The sequence below is a fragment of the Rhinoderma darwinii genome, chromosome 2 (genome assembly GCF_050947455.1).
Source record: "Rhinoderma darwinii isolate aRhiDar2 chromosome 2, aRhiDar2.hap1, whole genome shotgun sequence".
In the NCBI taxonomy this organism is placed as follows: domain Eukaryota; kingdom Metazoa; phylum Chordata; class Amphibia; order Anura; family Rhinodermatidae; genus Rhinoderma; species Rhinoderma darwinii.
Window position 1 is genome coordinate 79,954,756 of NC_134688.1, and position 17,317 is coordinate 79,972,072.

General features: G+C 39.6%; 1 protein-coding gene across 1 annotated transcript; it reads right to left on the minus strand.

The window, feature by feature from the left end:
• Nucleotides 1-1,066: 1,066 nt before the first annotated feature.
• On the minus strand, nt 1,067-16,185 carry LOC142742254 (aquaporin-5-like). The gene is made up of 4 exons (XM_075851813.1): nt 15,744-16,185; nt 13,990-14,151; nt 8,152-8,232; nt 1,067-4,055 (listed from the first exon to the last, which is right to left on the minus strand). Exons 1-4 carry the CDS (start codon nt 16,104-16,106, stop codon nt 3,837-3,839), a joined length of 825 nt encoding a protein of 274 aa, XP_075707928.1. The 5' UTR covers nt 16,107-16,185; the 3' UTR covers nt 1,067-3,836.
• Nucleotides 16,186-17,317: the final 1,132 nt, after the last annotated feature.

The following is a 17,317-nucleotide window of genomic DNA, read 5'->3' on the forward strand; positions in this document are numbered from 1 at the left end:
GCACTCAGCGTTTCCGCCCTGTGCACAGCAGGGAATTCCGGGAGAAAAAGCGCACCAAACTGTGGTGCAGTTTTTTCACCCGGACGTTTCATCCCAGCAGATCACTGCAGCCTGTGATTGGCTGCAGCGGCAGTCACATGGGATGAATCGTCATTGGCTGCAGCGGTCACACCCAAGAGGCCACGCTGGTGGGAGGAACACAGACTTCTGGATACGTTTCAGACTTTTTTTTTTTTTTACAGAGTTGTGTTTTTTGTGGCGGGATGGATGCGAACCCGCCGCACAAAACGCAACAACTATTATTTGTTGCAGAATTTATCTTCCCATTGAATTCAATGGGGAATACCCGCAACAAATAAGCAGCTTTTGCGCAAATACAATTGACATGCTGCGGAACAAAACTCTGCACTGCAGGTAAATTTCTGAGCATTTTTTCCGCTCAGTATTTACGCAGCAAATTCTGTTGCGGAAATTTTTCAGTATTTACGCTACGTGTGAACTCAGCCAAAAGGGAAATTACATCTTTCAATATCTTCTCTCTCTATCACAGTGATATCATGGGTGCGCGTCCTTGAGCTGGACCTTCACCGATTCCTAGGACACCAGAACTGTGGCATTGGTACTGCGTTTTGTGTCTTCTGAAGTGTCATAAATGTTAGCAGATGCCCAGGTTTATCTTAAGGGGGTTTTCCAGGACTTTGATATTGATGGACTGTAGAATAGGTTATCAATATTTGATCAATGCAGGTCCATTTCCCAGTGGTGATCAGTTTTCCCACTGATCAGCTCAATGGAGGAGCCATATCTATGGCCCCTTCATTGGTTTCCCAGGCCAGCAACTGAGCTGCTGCTATAAAGTGAAATCAGGGGTTGCTTTCGCATCGTGGCTCCTTTATTCAGTTGCTCGCAGGAGGCACCTGTGGTTGGTCCCCCACGATCAAATATTGATGGCCTATCCTAAAGATCAATATTAAAGTTCTTGAAAAACCCTTTAACTCATCATTTCTCAGTCACATTTTGTAAAGACACTCATAGAGTAGTTGGAAATAACACAAAAAAACATTACTTTATAACAAACATAACATTTAATTAAATTGTACACATATTAGAAGAGTACATTGAAAATTCCATTAACTATAAAAATATGAAGAGTATCTAATACATTAAGAAAGTCATACAAGTAAGAATAGATATACAGATGTACACAAAAAGTATTAATGCCCATTTCCTTGATGCAGACTATAATAGTAATCCCCATACACACAACCGTTTTAGGACTTCACACGAAGTTTCAAGTTGTGTGGAGCCATAATATGGCACCCATAGAAATCTATAGGTCCATACTGTACCACACTGTTTCTCTCAGAGAGAAAAATATCTTGTCATGTTCCATTGGATGCCGTATTAAGAAGGTATTCTTCCCTTGAAGCATTTTATGTTCGGAATTACAGACCTGTATGGAGACACCATACAGCAGGATACAGAGTGCCTACGCCTCCCAAAGGGACTGTGTATGGCACTATAGGGGCTCCCTGCACAGAGCTTTAACTTGTGGCTTATACATAGTGTATGATCTATCCAATAATCAACAATGGTCAATTGTTGAGATCCATAATGCATTTTTATGCAGGATAGGGATGCACTGCATGTTAGACGCACAGTATAGCAGCATATATACAAGCCTTTAAGGCCTGCTACAAAATATACAGTCAAGCATAAGACCTGCCCAATGTTCTATAAAGGAGGCTGAGGTCAGTACATAAAGTGTAGCATAAGATTGACCAATAAAATACAGAAAACAGAGCTGTACAAAATGTTAAAGTAATAGCATATCCTTCACAATCGGAGCCAAAATGCCATAAAGATACAGTTTCCATTGCACATAATGAATAAGCAGCGGAGAGTTTTACAGCAATACTATTATGAACATCCTAAATGTGTTGTATTACAGAGACGGCAGAGCTCAATGGTAGTTTGAAGCTAAATTTAAAGGGCTTATATAACTGAGAACTGAATGTGCTCCAACTTTGTGATATAGTATACATAATATAGAGATGGTGTTTATTTACCTACATAACACGACATATCACATTCATTATATACTACATTACATGTGGCTTCATATGTAAAACATATACGAGCCCATCAAGAATATTCAACATATTTAGGATACTGATGAGAGATTAAAAAGCCCCCCACCCCCAATCAGAAAGCACAAAAGACCTGCAGTTGTGTATTTCTAAAAGGTTGTTAAAGGGTTTGTCTCATCAAGCCTATGCATTTCCATATACCCTATCAGGGCATATGGACTTCATAGAGGTGTGTTCTTCACACAAGCCCCCCCTCTATTAGCCAGACTAGAGAGACTGCTCTGGTGGACCCGGCCTGTCCATGTATTCCAGGTCAGACATTCACTTGAATGGCCGGCACGTAATACTACATTTCTTTTGCAAACATATGGCCAACTGGAGCTTTGTCCAGCAAAAACAGCCAATTACCGGGGGTTTCAGGCTTTCTTTTATGTTGATAAGACAATCCCTTTAAAGACTCTGATCGTTTATTTTTTTGTTATTTCTATTTTTGGGAGTGCTGAATTATGGCTTCTTCCACGGTGGTTCCACTAAAAATTTCCCAAAGTCCTGAATTGAAAACATGCGTTGTTATGCAGTCATATGTAAGGGACTGACCACTGGATAACTATGTAGATCTGTCATTCAGGAGTATGAGAAAAGAAACAGATATAACTAAGAGCTATATAGAATTTTTATCTTGACAACACAAGATCTAATATTTACTGGTGATTTTTTTTAATGTATTTTATAAGGAAGTGCGCTACTTAAAGGGGTTTTCCACCTTCTGACAACTAGGTCATCAGTATATCATCAGTGCGGGTCAGACACCTGGACCCTGCACCGATCAGCCGCTCTTTGGCCTGCGGGTACCGGATGTTGTGGCACATAATGCTATGTACAGAGCCGGTTGGCTCCGTACATAGCATAGTGGCCATGCTGCACAACTGCATGTCTGCTCCTATTCACTGCAGCCGCTATTTCGTGACTGGAGCCAACTGCTTCCGGCATGTACGCCCGGTGCACAGAGGCACCAGACCAGCTGATCTTTGCGGAGTCCGGGTGTCGGACCCCCACAGATCATCTACTGATTACCTATCCGGTGGATAGGTCTTTAGATGTCAGAAGGTGGAAAACCCCTTTAAATACAAAATTTTCTTTCTTTCTTTTTCTATGGTACATATATGATTTTATATATTATATTATTTTATTATATCTCTTAAGTGGGTCATGAGCTATGACCTTCTACTTTATTACTACTACTAAACCTAATATTACAGTAAATACAAAAATAAAATCTACTGACATTTAACTGCTTTCAGAAGTTGATAAAGTGACGTTGTTTATTCAGAGATGAGTTACTATCGTCACCCTGAGAGGCTGCATACGTTAAATTAGTTATAGACAATCCACTGCTCTAGGTCGATATATTATTCTGTCAGACTGAATTATTTGCTTGATTGATGACTCTACACCCAGGATGAGTAGATGCCACTGACTCTATGGAAAAGGCTCAACATAAAATCGGATTTGACAGACATTTGTGGTTTACAAGCTCCTGAGCCTCAAAGATTAATGGAGAAGATAATGGTATTAGATCAAATATTGTTGTAAAGCACTACAAAACAAAAGTATATTTACAAAGAATAACATGTAAAGAGAATCCACAGTACAGAACTATGTTCTCTTCAACTGCGGTTGTCGTAAACCCTGGATTAAGCTTGGTAAAATGACACGAATAATGGATGGATATAAAGTTCGATAGGCTTAGAATTTCTCTGTGCCCTTGGGCAGAGGGTGGGCAGAGTACAATTCCACCGATTGCCTCTTGTGATCCTGTTTGTTTTCCCATGTTTCCTCCTCAGGTTCGTATGTACCTTTCAGAACAGCGATCCTATCAGACAGGCTCTTGTTGTATGGGAACAGGACAAAGTTGTAGATGAGTGAAGCCAAAATTCCTCCAAGCATAGGTCCAATCCAGAAGACCTGATGAAATAATGGAAATCATTTATTGAATCTCACAGTGCATGTCATTAATGACCAGTCGGGTTTTCTATCTTGACTAGACTGTGATTTACTGGTTTATTTTGTGTATTCCCTTCTTGTGCGCTTTATGTGTTTCACCAGTCTTTATATCATTTACTTTGAATTGTGGAGTTTCTCTAGTTTACAGATAATTAGGTCCTGTTCAGACGTGGCAGAGTTTTTCTCCTGCAAATGTTGGTGCAGATTTGGGGCAATTACGCAATGAATCTGCACCAGCATTTGCACATTTGACAGGTAATTCAGACATTGCAGGTATCACAGCGGACTTGCCACAGATTTCAGTTTTTGCATTGCAAAGGCTGAAATCTGCAGTGAAATTCCGCTTCTTCTCCGCAATGGATTGAGCATGCTGCGGAGGGAAAAATCTGCACCGCAGCCTAATTTCCGCAAGTTATTTTCTGCAACGTCTGAACTAACTTTCCTAAAAATGTATAGAAAGAAATGAAAACAACGGCTGCTGCAGAATTCCACTGCGGACTGTCCACAGCGGAATTCAACAGCAATTCCGCCACGTCTGAATGTGCCCTTAAAGGGGTATTCCCATAGTTGTAATCTAGTCTCATTGTACACTTATTGTAAAATAATAAATATTTGCAATTTTTACCATTTATCAAAAAGCGTGTTCTAAAGTAATTGCCCCTCCAAAATACCGCATGTAATCTGTTTGTTACTACCTGGTTGCCCTTAGTTACGTCCTCTGTAGTTCTTTCGCCGGTTGTGCATGCGCAGTACAACACTGCTATTTTACTATAGCATTACTCCTTTTCTCTGTGCTGTGTGCATGTACCAAGGACACACAGGAGAGTACATGGAGCCAAGAGGATTGTGGGAATTGTAGTGCCTAACTCTAAAATGGTGGTCATGTGTGTCTCAAGGACCACCCAGTGTAAAGAGTGATTCCAGCATACTTAACAGAGGAACTGGAGGCCAAAAACCATGAATAAAAAGTTAACGCAAGTGTGTTAGGGAATGTAACAGTATGTATTCAGGAAATCGGTGGGTACTGGGCTTTCAGTAAACATGGCCGATTCTGGGATAACCCCTTTAAATCACATGTCCTCCTTTAAGCACAATTTTACCGTTTGTATATGGATATAATCTATGTATAGAGTTTAGTAACTTTGTAAATACATTATATTATTTATCTTGCACTGATACAGAGTAACAGCCTGAATAATACTCCAGAGCTGCATTCACAATTTTGAAGGTTGTTATTGGAAAATAAAAACTTGTCTATAAACACACTCAAAACAGCTTAAACAGAACTTGTCAGTAGGTTTGGAGCCGCTAAACCACCAGCATGCATTAATGCAACTGGGGTTTCGTTTTCCATACGTGTCCACATCTGACGTTTCGGGAATAGTTGGTACAAATAAATTACAACTTACTGAAACTGGGAGCAGCAGCCGACACATGTGCATTGCACACATGAGCCAAGGAGAGAACACTGCTCATGTACATGCACCCGATGCCTTCGACTCCAACCCGGACTCCTTTCGGTAAGTCGTAATTTACTTTACTAACTATTCCCTAAACGTTCATTTTTGAAATATGCAGGTTTGGAACACTAAACTCCAGCTACACAATGGCATTCCGGTGGTTCAGTGGCTCCAAACCTACTGACAGTTTCCCTCTTAAGGCCATGTTCAGACGTGGCAGAATTTTTCCGCTGAAAATTTTGCTTTTCATATTTGACCGGTAATTCAGACGTTGCAGATATCACAGCGGACTTGCTGCAGATTTCAGCCTTTCCAATGCAAATGCTGAGATCCGCAGTGAAAGTCCACTTCTCCGCAACATAATGAGCATGCTGCAGAGGGAAAAATCTACACCGCAGCCTAATTTCCGCACAGTTATTTTCTGCAACGTCTGAACTAAGTTTCCTAAAAATGTATAGAAACAAATGTAAAAAACGGCTTCTGCAGAATTCCACTGCGGACTGTCCGCAGCGGAATTCAACAGAAGTTCCGTCACGTCTGAATATGCCCTAAGGCTATAGACACCTTTGGGGATCACGGACGGATACGGCTCACAATGTCTTTCTACAGCTTATATGTCGATAAAAGAACATTACAGAAATAATTTTATTTATAAATAAATGCATTTCATTATAAATTTTCGCACATCATACATCTGTACAGGGCCTGATGAAAAGTCTATACCAAGAATGCAAATCACCAGGGAAAGCTCTGTGCAGACATTGATCCAGAAAAGTATGCTGGGAGATTTCAGCCCAGCAGCCAATAAAATGCTAAATGCAGCTCTGTACTATAATATTATGGATCAGTCAGTACAAGTAAAGTAATGCATTGCATATACAAAGTTACTCTGTTTAATCTTTATATTTTTTCTATATGTAAAGTGTAAAATGGACATGCTGGGAATTGGGGTATGTTCACATATTACGATTTGTTGCAGATTTTGTTGCAGATTTTGATGCAGATTTGATGCAGAGCCAAAGCCAGAAGTGGATTCAGGAGAAAGGAGAAGTATAAATTCCTCCTTTATATTTTCCATTCCTTTTGAAACCACTTCCGACTCTAGCTAAAAAAATCTTCATCAAAATCTGCAACAATGTGTGAACATAGCCTAAGGCCACGTTCAGACATGGCGGAATTTCTGTTGAATGCTGCTGTGGACAGTCCGCAGTGGAATTCTGCAGCAGCCGTTTTTTAGGAAAATTAGTTCAGACATTGTGGAAAATAACTGTGCGGAATTTAGGCTGCGGTGCAGAATTTTCCCCCTGAGCATGCACATTATGTTGCGGAGAAGCAGCGGAATTTCACTGCGGATTTCAGCCTTTGCAATGCAAGAACTGAAATATCTGCAACGTCTGAATTACCTGTCAAATATGCAAATGTTGCTGCAGATTCGTTGCGTAATTGCCCCGAATCTGCACCAACATTTGCAGCGGAAAAATTCTTCCACGTCTGAACGTGGTCTTATAATTTCACAGCACCTGCAGCTATAGTCCCTAAGATTAGCTTCCAGGGAATAAGTTTAAATGCAAAGTATATTAATAAAGAGGTGTTGTTAGGCCCCACATTTTGTCCATATTTAATATAAACTATGTAACCCCTTAGGTGAAATACACATATAGCTATACAAAAAAATAAAGCATCATACCCAAGGGAAGTAAAAAGTAACTCTGCTAGAATGGCAAATACCTTACAAAACCACCGTAAAGAGCTCATCTAGATTAACGCCAGCCTCTTATGGCATAATAACAATTTATTACCCAGTTTATGAACCTTTGCTGTAGGTCTGAATCACGTTAACAATGGTGTTGATTAAAATTATAAGAGAAGTAATAAAGAAAATTATTACTTTATTAAGGGCGCATATATATTTAAGTCAATATGCAATCAGCCTTTAAACCTGCATTTAGCGGCACTATTTAAATGATATACATAAGTATAACATTGAGTTAGATATGACGCTTATGTTGCTGTAGTTACTCTTGATGTGTTGCAATACGTGTTCATTTGTAATCACATTTATATCATGTTTATCTTCTGTGTATACTATAATTAGAATGATGTCATGCTTCATGAATACATTTAGGAGATAGCCAATTAAATCTCTGCTGTCAGGTTCACAAGCTCAATATACTTATTGATCAAATACAAGGCTGTGTTCACATCAGCGTTCCTTTCCGCTCAGGGGTTCCGTCGGAGGTTTTCGTCGGGTCAACCCCTCAACGGAAAAGCAAACTGAAACCTTAGCTTACGATTCCCTCATTATTGAACTCAATGGTGACGGAAACCTAGCTAATGGTTTCCGTTTGTCACCATTGTAACGGGGTTCCGTCGTTTTGACAGAATCAATAGCGCAGTCAACTGCTCTATTGGTACCATCAAAAACTATGGAAACGGAAGCTATGGTTTCAGTTTGCCTTTCCATTAAGGCATTAACCCGATGGAACTCCTCAGCGGAAAGGAACACTGATGTGAAAGGGCCCTAAAGGGGGCACAAATGTTCTTACATAATTAGAAATATTTAGTTTAACAATATGGCTGGTAATCCTATGTCTCACCCATTGATCAGTAAAGATTCCGGTAATGGCCGCAGGGCCGAGGGATCGAGCTGGGTTCATAGAGCATCCAGTGAAGTAAATCTGTTAATAGAAATATTTAAATATGCTTACTTAGTTGCAGTTTGTATATCTGATATATTTATATATATATATATATATATTTATTTTTTTTATATTACAAAGTATATGTAAAACATAGCATAGCCAATAGTTTCTGTCACAATGCTGGATAAAGCCATGCTGAAGTTTAGTGTGTAGATATAGATTAGATGGATATAGATTAGATATTTTATGATATGTATAGTGAATAAATGTCTTGTAAAATGCCCTACTAAAATAAAGGGGTATCTTATTCAGGACCTATATTATTCAGATTAAAAAAACTGCATGGTGGGCATAGAATTTCAAAGGTTTCCATTTAATGCTTAGTTTGCTATAAATTTACCCCAATAATAACAGTTAATCACTTAAAGAGGCTCTGTCACCAGATTTTGCAACCCCTATCTGCTATTGCAGCAGATAGGCACTGCAATGTAGATTACAGTAACGTTTTTATTTTTAAAAAACGAGCATTTTTGGCCAAGTTATGACCATTTGTGTATTTATGCAAATGATGCTTGCAATTGTCCAAGTGGGCGTGTTTAAAGTAAAAGTCCAAATGGGCGTGTATTATGTGCGTACATCGGGGCGTTTTTACTACTTTTACTAGCTGGGCGTTCTGACGAGAAGTATCATCCACTTCTCTTCAGAACGCCCAGCTTCTGGCAGTGCAGACACAGCCGTGTTCTCGAGAGATCACGCTGTGACGTCACTCACAGGTCCTGCATCGTGTCAGACGAGCGAGGACACATCGGCACCAGAGGCTACAGTTGATTCTGCAGCAGCATCGGCGTTTGCAGGTAAGTCGATGTAGCTACTTACCTGCAAACGCTGATGCTGCTGCAGAATCAACTGTAGCCTCTGGTGCCGATGTGACCGACACGATGCAGGACCTGGGGCAGGAAGTGAGTGACATCACAGCGTGTCTGTGTCTGCACTGCCAGAAGCTGGGCGTTCTGAAGAGAAGTGGATGATACTTCTCATCAGAACGCCCAGCTAGTAAAAGTAGTAAAAACGCCCCGATGTACGCACATAATACACGCCCACTTGGACTTTTACTTTAAACACGCCCACTTGGACTTTTGCAAGCCTCATTTGCATAAATACAAAAATGGTCATAACTTGGCCAAAAATGCTCTTTTTTTTTAAATAAAAACGTTACTGTAATCTACATTGCAGCGCCTATCTGCTGCAATAGCAGATAGGGGCTGCAAAATCTGGTGACAGAGCCTCTTTAAGGGCATGACCACACATGGCGGAATTCCTCCGCAACTGTCCGCATCGATGCCGCACAGAATCTGCGTTGCAGATTCTGCAGCGGATCTGCACAAAATGTGCAGTACATTGATGCGGACTAGCTGCTGCAGACTGCGGGAAAAGTGCTTCCCTTCTCCCTATCAGTGCAGGATAGAGAGAAGGGACAGCACTTTCCCTAGTGAAAGGAAACGATTTTCATACTTACCGGCCGTTGTCTTGGTGACGCGTCCCTCTTTCGGCATCCAGCCCGACCTCCCTGGATGACGCGCCAGTCCATGTGACCGCTGCAGCCTGTGCTTTGCCTGTGATTGGCTGCAGCCGTCACTTACACTGAAACGTCATCCTGGGAGGCCGGACTGGAGACAGACGCAGGGAGTTCTCGGTAAGTATGAACTTATATGTTTTTTTACAGATACATGTATATTGGGATCGGTAGTCACTGTCCCGGGTGCAGAAACAGTTACTGCCGATCGCTTAACTCTTTCAGCACCCTGGACAGTGACTATTTACAGACGTCTCCTAGCAACGCTCCCGTCATTACGGGAGCCCCATTGACTTCCTCAGTCTGGCTGTAGACCTAGAAATACATAGGTCCAGCCAGAATGAAGAAATGTCAAGTTAAAAAAGCAAGACGTATCCGCAGCACACATGACATGTGCATGACAGCTGCGGACTTCATTGCGGAACTTTGAATCTCCATTGAAGTCAATGGAGAAATTCCGCCATGAGTCCGCAACCAGTCCGCCACTGCTCCGCAACAGACAGAGCATGCTGCGGACACCACATTCCGCTCCGCAGCCTATGCTCCGCAGCGGAATTGTACGCATCGTGTAAACGAACACTGCGAAATTAAAGTGAAAGTCAATGGAGAAACGGCTCCGCTGCGGATTAACGCTGCGGAGTGTCCGCAGCGGAATTTAAGTGAAAATCCGCCATGTGTGAACCCGCCCTAAGGATCCATGAAATGACCCAAAATCTGAATCTGAAAATGCGCCATCCATAACAGACAACCATTTAAAAGGGTTGTACAAAATGAGAAAAAAGGGACTACCACATGGTACATGGGCTGTATCTGGTGAAATCGTACCACTATTTAAGTGAATGGGGATGAGCTGCAATACCAGACTCAGCCATTGTACAAGGGTGGCACTATTCCTGGATAAAAAGCAGACCCTTTTTCCTCATCTTGTACAACTCTTTCACATTTTGCTGAAATTTTCTTTTTTTGTGGTGAAAACAATAATGACGGTTGTTGAATAAATATAATATGAATATAATATAAATGAATAAATCTAAATAAATTGGTGAATTTGCCTTGCTTTCTGCTATGTATATGATATATCTGATCTAGATCTGCAATATCTGCAGGGCCCTCATTTAGAATATATCTGATGTTTGAATGAATGTGTTGAATTCCTCTAGGAGATTTAATACAGTGAAGAGCCTCTTAAGATTACCAAATGTTTACCATGCCGAGTAGTATAAAATTCCTGACATACCACACTATTAACCTGTACATTACATTACATGTGATATTAAACACATAGAGTGGAGATTTTTTTGATATATCATACAGGTCAAAGTATGTATACCAATGCAGTGTATGTTTTCACATGGTACTGTATAATGTATTACTGTAGTTGTCCTTCATGATTTCATACAAATTTCAAATAACATAGAAAAATAATCTACAGAGAAAACTGCATTTATATCTTTAAATACAGAATTAAAGGCTAATTTGATATATTAGTATTAGGTATAGGAGGTATTTTTTTAATACTAAATGCCATAAATGTTCAGCAATATTATTATTATTGGTAGTAGTAGTAGTAGTAGTAGTAGTAGTAGTAGTAGTAGTAGTACTGGTAGTAGTAGTAGTAGTAGTAGTAGTAGTAGTAGTAGTAGTAGTAGTAGTAGTAGTACTGGTAGTAGTAGTAGTAGTAGTAGAAGTAGTAGTAGTAGTAGTAGTAGTAGTAGTAGTAGTAGTAATAGTAGCAGCAGCAGTAGTAGTAGTAGTAGTAGTAGTAGTAGTAGTAGTAGTAGTAGTAGTACTGGTAGTAGTAGTAGTAGTAGAAGTAGTAGTAGTAGTAGTAGTAGTAGTAGTAGTAGTAGTAATAGTAGCAGCAGCAGTAGTAGTAGTAGTAGTAGTAGTAGTAGTAGTAGTAGTAGTAGTAGTAGTAGTAGTAGTAGTAGTAGTAGTAGTAGTAGTAGTACTGGTAGTAGTAGTAGTAGTAGTAGTAGTAGTAGTAGTAGTAGTAGTAGTAGTAGTAGTAGTAGTAGAAGTAGTAGTAGTAGTAGTAGTACTGGTAGTAGTAGTAGTAGTAGTAGTAGTACTGGTAGTAGTAGTAGTAGTAGTAGTAGTAGTAGTAGTAGTAGTAGTAGTATAGTAGGTTCCTTTGAAAGCAATAAATATTAGGCCTTATTCAGACAAACGTAGAATACGTTTGTGTAACGGCTGTTAAAACAATGGTCGTCACACGGACGCATGTATTTCAATGGGGCTGTTCACACGAAAATTGTTTCAACGGACCGTGTGAAGGGTCTGTTGAAAAATAGAATATGTCCTATTTTGTTCTGTTTTCACGGATCCCTCCATAGACACAAGTCTATGGGGAACCCTGAAAACGGGACTTGCACAGGCGCAACGCGGACGTGAAAACTGCATTTTTTTACATCCGAGTTTCCCCACGTTTGTCTGATTAAGCTCTTATGAATATTTTATTTAAAGGGGTTGTTTTATTAAAATGACCCAATCAATATTAGCCCCCTCTATTAGCCGGAGCAAAGAGTCACTAAAGAGCAGCTTTCATATTGGAGAATCCAGCCTGTCCATGTGTAGAAAATGTATAGCACCCCAGCTGGTTGTTGGGTGGACTTCAATCTTAAAAAAGGGATTGCTGGGATGAGACATCCCCTTTTAGGCCATGTTCAGACATGGCGGAATTTTTCCGCTACAAATGTTGGTGCAGATTCGGGGCAATTACGCAACGAATCTGCACCAACATTTGCATATTTGACAGGTAATTCAGACATTGCAGATATCACAGCGGACTTGCCACAGATTTCAGTTTTTGCATTGTGCAATGTTAAATACTTTTGTGTCAAAAAAGACAAAAGTATAGTAGGTACGATACCTTTATTGGCTAACCATAAAAGTTCTATACACAAGCTTTCAGAGCACACAGACTCCTCCTTGCATTACAAAGGCAGAAATCTGCAGTGAAAGGGCACGGCCAGACATGGAGGAATTTCTGTGGAATTCCGCTGCGGACATTTTCTCCATTGGTTTCTACACCTTTTTAGTTATGTTCGTGCACACGTGGCGGAAAACTCTGCTGTGGACCATAGGCTGCGGTGCGGAATTTGGTGTCCGCAGCATACACTGGCTGTTGCGGACTTGTTGCGGACTTGTTGCGGAATTTCTCCATTTACTTCAATGGAGTTTCAAAATTCCGCAATGAAATCCGCAGATGTTATGTGTGTTGCGTTGCGGATTGGTTTTACGAACAGGATATTTCTTCATTCTGGCTGGACCTATGTGTTTCGTGGTCTAGAGCCAGACTGAGATGGAATGTTTTAAAAAAGAGCAGGTTGAACTCTTCACCCGAATACGCATCGACTAATCCGCAGCAATTTACTTCACATTTTAGGCAAAGGCGCAAAGGAATCTGCAACGCAGATTATGTGCGGCATTGATGCGGACAGTGTCTGCAGAAATACGCCACGTCTGGCCATGCCCTAATTCCGCTTGTTTTCTGCAACATAATGAGCATGCTGCGGAGGGAAAATTCTGCACGGCAGCCTAAAGGGCATGTTCACACGTGACAGAGTTTTTCCGCTGCAAATGTTGGTGCAGATTTGGGGCAATTACGCAACGAATCTGCACCAACATTTGTATATTTGACAGGTAATTCAGATGTTGCAGAAAACACAGCGTACTTGCCACAGATTTCAGTTTTTGCATTGCAAAGGCTGAAATACGCAGTGAAATTCCGCTGCTTCTCCCAACAGACAGTGCATGCTGCGGAGGGAAAATTACGCACTGCAGCCTATGGTCCGCAGCGGAGTTTTCCGCAACGTCGGGACTAACTTGCCTAAAAATGTATTGAAACAAATGTAAAAAACGTCCGCTGGAGAATTCCACTGCGGACTGTCCGCAGCAGAATTCCACAGCAATTCCGCCACGTTTGAATGTGCCCAAATTCTGCACAGTTATTTCCCGCAACGCCTGAACTAAGTTTCCTAAAAATGTATAGATATATATAGCCTAATGACTGCACTGTGTAAATACAGCCTTTGCGTTCCTTACTTCCCCAATGAGCTTTTATAAGGGGTTGTTCCTGCAGCATTTGCGTGACTTTCTACGGCCTCCAGGTATTTAGGAAAATTAAGTTAAGCAAGTAAATTAAATGGCGTTAGTATATCTTTAAAAAAAATATTTGTACCTATTAGTATTTATTCTATGCATTCACAATATCTTACCCCCAAGAGATGTCCCAGTGTCACAGAAAGTCCAATGGACAGAGATGGTGACCCTACGTTGTCATTTCTTCTGCTGTCTGTGGATGCAAAGATACAGAGGACCAGCTGGAACGTCAGTAACATTTCCACAATAAGCGCCAGACCTGGGCTTCCGACAGTTACCTGCAAGGGGGAAATTGTTAACATATATCTAGTAGACTTGATTAATCCTGGCAGTCCCGTACTGCTGCTAGAAGAATAAACTATAATTATAATCAATTGCCTCTTCATATAATACACTGCAATTATCTTTCAGGGAATCATCCAGATAACACTAATTAGACATTTCCCCTCATGCACAAAATTAATCAGCGAGCAACAGAAATGGTGTAAATCGCTCATCATATTATTTCTGATTAATTACTTATCAATATCATCTGACAGAGCCTGTCCATTACATGCGGAGATGACTGGACTGTGTGTAGCCGTCCCCTATTCATACACTTCTTCACTACTCATGAAGCATATGGTAACAAGGAGAAAAAGATTCTCTCTGTGCTTCCCAAGATCTGCTCCTGAGGAACATGGAGGGAGAAGGTATACTACAAAGTATGAACCTGTCATACACTGCAAGTTTCTATCAAGAAAATGTAAAAAGTCTGGAGATGCCCTTTAAACAGTATTCTAGTCCAATTGCACTAAAACATACACTACTGGTCCATCAGGAATGTATGTGTGTATATATATATATATATATATATATATATATAAAGCAGATATGTATATCTATCTATCTATCTATCTATCTATCTATCTATCTATCTATCTATCTATCTATCTATCTATCTATCTATCTATCTATCTATCTATCTATCTATCTATCTATCTATCTATATCTATATATATATATATATATGTAGATATTTATATATAGATAAATAGATAGATAGATAGATAGATAGATAGATAGATAGATAGATAGATAGATAGATAGATAGATAGATAGATAGATAGATAGATAGATAGATAGATAGATAGATAGATAGATAGATAGATAGATAGATAGCTATAAATACATATCTCCTTTTTACATACACACACACACATGCACTTACACAGATGTGACTGAGTTGCATTTTCCAAGCAATTCTTGAAAACTAAATTATTTTAGAATCACAATTCATATTTAATGCCCTATAAGACATCATATTAGGTATACCGGCAGTCCTATGTATAACCCACAAACTACAAAGTAATATTACAATGAGTTGTGCTAAATGACAAACTCAGCTGTTCTACACTGCCAAATGTATATATATATATATATATATATATATATATATATATATATATATGTATATGTGTGTTATATATATTATATATAAAATATATGTATATAAACAAAGACGTTGCAGCACTCTAGAAGTTCCAGTGAAACGTTTCAGCCCCCATACCAGGGCCTTTATATATATATATATATATACATATATATATATATATATATATATATATATATATATATATATATATATATATATATATATATATATGTATATATATATATATATATATATATATATATATATATATATATATATATAGATGTTGCTGTGCATAATTTATAATTTAATCGTTTTATTGAGCATTGTTTTCATTTACCAAACAGTCTTATAGGACGCCATGAAGAACAAAATTATGATATCACAGTCGGTCGTGAATGTATATTTTGTTAAAACCACAAACATAATGAAGACGTATTTTTAGAAAAAACATACCTGATTAATGGCCAGATTTCCGCGGATGTTGGCTGGAGCCACTGCCTGTAAGATACCAGCTCCTGCAATTGCTCCAACAAGCTGGGCAACTATATAGAAAACTGCACGCAAAACAGAGATGTGAGACCCCAACAAGAATGCTACAGTCACAGCTGGATTTATATGGGCCCCGCTCACATGTCCAAATGTTTGTACTAAGGTGCCAATGGCGAGGCCAAAAGCTATAGAGATCTGTAGAACACCAGGGAGAGCTGATGGCCAATTGAGGGCAGAGCCCAATCCCAAAAATACAAATATTAGGGTGGCTAAAAATTCTGAAAATACTGCCCGGACAAATGCTAAGGAGCAAATTTCATTCCTCATTGTGCTGTAAGTAGAAATATAAGCAGGATAAGGATGTTTGCTCTTTGCCTGGGTCTCCTTCCTATTTACTTGAGAGGCATTTCAGTGGCATATATATCACCAGGAAGAGTAGGGAACCATTCCAGAAAGGGCTGTACCCAAGAAACAAGACAGATCTTTAAAAGTTTCCAGCACACAGGAATCCAGACCTTCCCTAATGGTAAAATAGAAAGTTCTAATTTTCACAAGTGTATTGCATACCGGCAACACCCCATGTGGCACACTTTGCTAACTTTATTAATAGTATAAATATTAGTTGCTAAAGACAACAATGTGCACTTAACGTAGAAATCTTCTGCAATATAGATAAAGCTCTTTTGTTTTTTACTTTATGCAGGTGACATACGTGTCAGTAGATCCACTTTGGAAATCCTAATTCCAGTCATCATTTCTGCACAACCTCTCAGGGTACAGATAGTTTTAATTTTCCGGCAGTATGTAGTTGAAACTCCATTAACTGAAAGGATGGTACTAGGAAAAGTTGCTGACAGTCTGTAGACAGTGGGGGATGGGCAACCATTGGAATTTAATATTTATGCAGCTGATATTTTTGTCATAGGAAATTTCCTATACTTTGTGGGAGCACAAGTTATTATATATCAAAGAAATACAGTGAATTATTATGATATTTTTGTCACTTCTAATCGTGAAACCAGATCTGCCAATAAAAGTGCCAATGTCAAAATAAAGCACGCACTTTTAACCACAGTTTTACGTTCATCTGATATCTGACAATTCACACCACTTCCACACATAAAACTGTCAGAAATCCATGTATTAATTAACCGCTTTTCAGGAGAAGGGAAGAAGAGCTGAGCTATCCGGAACTTCTTCCTGGTACAATTTTAATCCTCCTGGTTCTTTATCCATTGCTCCAGTCCATATGCAACATAACACATGATGGCATGTAATGGCATAGAATGACTTCACGTCATGTTGGGACTGGTGTAACATAGAAAAACACATCCGCAGTCTATGCCCCAGATGCCAGGCTGTATATTCCCAAAAAATGACAGCAGTCATGGGATGTAATTGCGTGGAATTAAATAGGAAGCAGGGTCGAGTTTTTGTCCGTATTGCCAGCGCAGTAGTCCTAGAAGCTCTCAATAGATCCTTTGTCTTGCTCCTTCATCAATTGACATGCTTACGACTTGAACTTTTCATTGTAGACC